At 49.5% G+C, this 3,677-nt stretch overlaps 1 protein-coding gene across 1 annotated transcript; it reads left to right on the top strand.

Moving 5' to 3' along the window:
• The first annotated feature begins 1,272 nt into the window (after positions 1–1,272).
• LOC101942601 (olfactory receptor 51G2-like) lies at positions 1,273–2,469 on the top strand. The gene has a single exon (XM_005311433.4). The coding sequence runs from the start codon at positions 1,307–1,309 to the stop codon at positions 2,240–2,242; it is 936 nt and encodes a 311-aa protein (XP_005311490.4). The 5' UTR covers positions 1,273–1,306; the 3' UTR covers positions 2,243–2,469.
• Positions 2,470–3,677: the final 1,208 nt, after the last annotated feature.

Raw genomic sequence — 3,677 nt, 5'->3', positions numbered from 1 at the left:
ATTGCATGCCTGTATATTGAAAGCCAGCAGCAGAGTTGTTGGAATCTCTACAGGAAGGAGCAGTGGAAACTTTACTGCTTAATGGCTTTTGCTTTAGAAAGTATTTCAGAAATACTCCACATAATGTTTGCAATGGGTTTGTGTTGTTAACTCTTTGTGCAGTGAACAGTTGTATGATACTGTCTCCTGGTAACTGACCAGAAGCTGTTTGTGACACTTACATTCAGCGTCATGAACACAATCCCTCTGCTCTACCTGTACAAGACTTTGCAAAAAGTCCTGGGAGAACAGATCCATTGGTTTGTGTTTTAGCAAAGAGTGGAGCTGAGGTGGAGGAAAGGAGACTGTAAGAGTGGTTGTATATAATGGACACCCATCACCTGTTACATGAGAATGGCTGAAGTAACTTGCACACTCAACTGGATATTAGTGTAAACATAGTGTTTTCACTGTTCACTCATTTGTGATGCCATCCTCTCCCCCATCCAGCTGAAGTAACTGTCTGTGATGGGCTGTAACTTCCCAGATATTTACAGACCCTTGCATGGAGAGAGGATGCAGGTCCTGTGAGGATGAAGAGAATCCTGTATGATGATCAAGCTCTCTGGATTCAGTCAACCCTGGCCCGGTAAAGCACTTCAGCTTCTCTTGGAGGGATTCTTGGTGACAGAGTGTATCATCGGGAACAGTTGGTAAGGGAAAGTTAACAGAGCCTGCCTCTGACCGAAATTAAATATGGAAATCTGGGGTGATGCTGCTGAAGTCACTGTTATCGAATTCAAAACCTGGCCTTAAGAATTTATCCCCTGTGGTGCAAAGAGGCAGTGACATAAGTTGGACTATCAGGAGTGGAGAAAATAAATAATTATATATAATGAGGCAATGAAACAAGTTTATAAATCGCTTCAATTCAGGACAGATAAATACAATGACCTTTTCCACCATGCACTTGCCATGTGTTTACACATGTCATGATACAGTGGGAAATATTCAGAAGTGGAGGCCTGGAAAGGATGGGTTTTTTTGTGATAAGGTCATAATTGTAAAATCAAACTGTGCTCAAGTAGGCTGCAGAACTCCCAACCTTAATATATCAATGGCGCCAAGAGCTTAGCAGGATTCAAAGAGGGACTGGATGTGTTTATATGAGTGACCAGAAAATCCAAATACAGTAGTAAGGATTTAAAAAAAAACCTCTGTAGACTTGCACTGAGAGCATCAAGATGTCTAGCTAAATATCATCTAGTGTCCTGTTTTTCCTTTCAGGAAGGAAAGTTCAAAAGTCCCCGGATCTGCCCAGTACATTATGTCAGCTCTCAATGACACCAAATTCACACATACTGTGTTTCTTCTCACCGGGATACCTGGGCAGGAAGACGTTCATCTCTGGATCTCTATCCCCTTCTGCCTAATGTATGTTATTTCGATAGTAGGAAATTCAGTCATTCTGTTTATTATAGGAACAGATGCAAGCCTCCATGAGCCCATGTACATTTTCCTTTCCATGTTGGCTGTCTCAGACCTTGGCTTATCGATATCCACGATACCAACAATGCTGGGCATATTCTTGTTTAACTTTAGGGAGATCAGCGTCGATGCCTGTTTAGCCCAGCTGTTCTTCATCCACTCGCTTCAATGTATTGAATCCTCCATCCTCTTGTTGATGGCCTTGGACCGCTGCATAGCTATCCGTGAACCACTGAGATATGCCTCCATCTTAACACTGCCAAGAATAGCCAAGATGGGCCTGGTGTGTGTTCTAAGAGGGGTGGCTGTGATACTCCCACTCACCATTCTCCTGAAACAGTTCCGATACTGTCGAGCCAATGTCCTCTCCCATTCCTACTGCCTGCACCAGGAGGTCATGAAGATGGCTTGTTCGGATATCAGAGTCAACAATATCTTTGGCTTGTTTACCAAACTCATAACAATGGGATTGGACTTGCTGCTCATCTTCCTCTCTTATGTGATGATCCTCAAAACAGTGCTGAGCATCGCATCCCATGCTCAATGCCTCAGGGCCCTGAACACCTGCGTCTCCCACCTCTGTGCCATCCTGCTCTTCTACACACCAGACATCAGCTTGGTTGTGATGTACAGATTCTGGAATAGCTCTTCTTACTTGCTTCAGATTGTTCTGAGCTACATCTCCCTGCTGGTCCCACCCCTGATGAACCCAGTTGTGTACAGCGTGAAAAGCAAACACCTTCGTGCGAGGATAATCAGGGTGTTCGTCAAGTGAAGGTTCAGTTCCTCATCTGGCTCCAGCGGTCATAACACAGGAGACAAAGAACACCAGCTAGGGATACCTATTTCATCCTGGACCCATACATCCGAGAAGAAATGAGCTACTGATCTCCAATCTGTAGAAAGAGATTCAGATGAGGTCTAAAGCAGTGGTTTTCAAACGTTTTTTCTGGGGACCCAGTTGAAGAAAATTGTTGATACCTGTGACACAACGGAATTAGGAATGAGAGGTTTGGGGGGGAGGGAGGGGCTCAGGGCTGGGGCAGAGGGTTGGGATGCAGGGGTGAGGACTGCGGGGTGGGCTAGGTATGAGGGGTTTGGGGAATGTGGGGGGGTCTGGGCTGGGGCAGTGGGTTGGGGTTCAGGAGAGGGTCACAGATCTGGACTAGGGGTGCAGGCTCTGGGGTGGTGCCAGGGATGAGGGGTTTGGGGTGCAGGAAGGGGTTCCAGGTTTGGGGGAGGCTCAGGGCTGGGGCAGAGGGTTGGGGTGTGGTTTGGGGCACGGACTTACCTCTGGCAGCTCCCGGTCAGCGGCACAGCCGGGGTGCAGAGGCAGGCTTCTTGCCAGTCCTGGCACCGCAGACTGCGCTACGCCCCGGAAGCAGCCAGCAGGAGGCCCAGCTCTTAGATGGAAGTGCGCAAGCAGCTTTGCGTGACTCTAGCCCTCAGGCACCGCCTCCCTCCCCCAGTTCCCATTGGCTGGTTCCCGGCCAATGGGAGTGCAGAGCCGGTGCTCGGGGCGTGGGCAGTGCACAGAGCCCCTTGGCCCCCCTGCCTAGAAGCAGGACCCGCTGCTGGCCACTTCTGGGGTGCAGCGCGGTGTTGGAAAAGCTAGGCACTAGCTTTCCTTAGCTGGGCAGCACCACCGATGGAAGTTTTAATGTTCCAGTCGGCGGTGCTGACCAGAGCAAGGTGATCCAGTGACTTCCATGCCGTGACCCAGGACCGGGTTGCAACCCACGGTTTGAAAAACACTGGTCTAAGGCATGGAGCAAGGGGCTGTCCCCACCTGCTGGTGAGGGAGGACAGGGCACTACGGGAAGGAGACCAAGGCAGGCAGCAGCATTTACAAAGTGAGTTTGTTCGTGGATAGTCAAGGGACGGGTGAGATGTTGGCCCATAATTAGCTCTGTCTCTGGCTGCTCCAATCTCAGAATTCCTCTCGATACAGTCAATAAAGAGAAGGGAGGTGGATGTTGTTTCCCATTATACCCGGCCTGTCACTGGTTAAACATCCATGGGTCACGGAAAAAGCTGCAGTTGCAGTCCTGGACCTTCCTGAGCGCTCTGGGTGCAGCATGACCCATGGGTGCTGCACCAGGTGTGGACAGGGGCTATTCCAGGGGCACGGACACCCACCCTTCCCCTACGCCCTCAGCCAGGTGCTTGTGACTGAGTCATGTCAGACACATGATTATCACAGGAGCCCA

This window comes from Chrysemys picta, chromosome 1, assembly GCF_011386835.1.
Source record: "Chrysemys picta bellii isolate R12L10 chromosome 1, ASM1138683v2, whole genome shotgun sequence".
Classification (NCBI taxonomy): Eukaryota; Metazoa; Chordata; order Testudines; family Emydidae; genus Chrysemys; species Chrysemys picta.
This window is presented reverse-complemented; position numbering and strand designations above follow the sequence as displayed.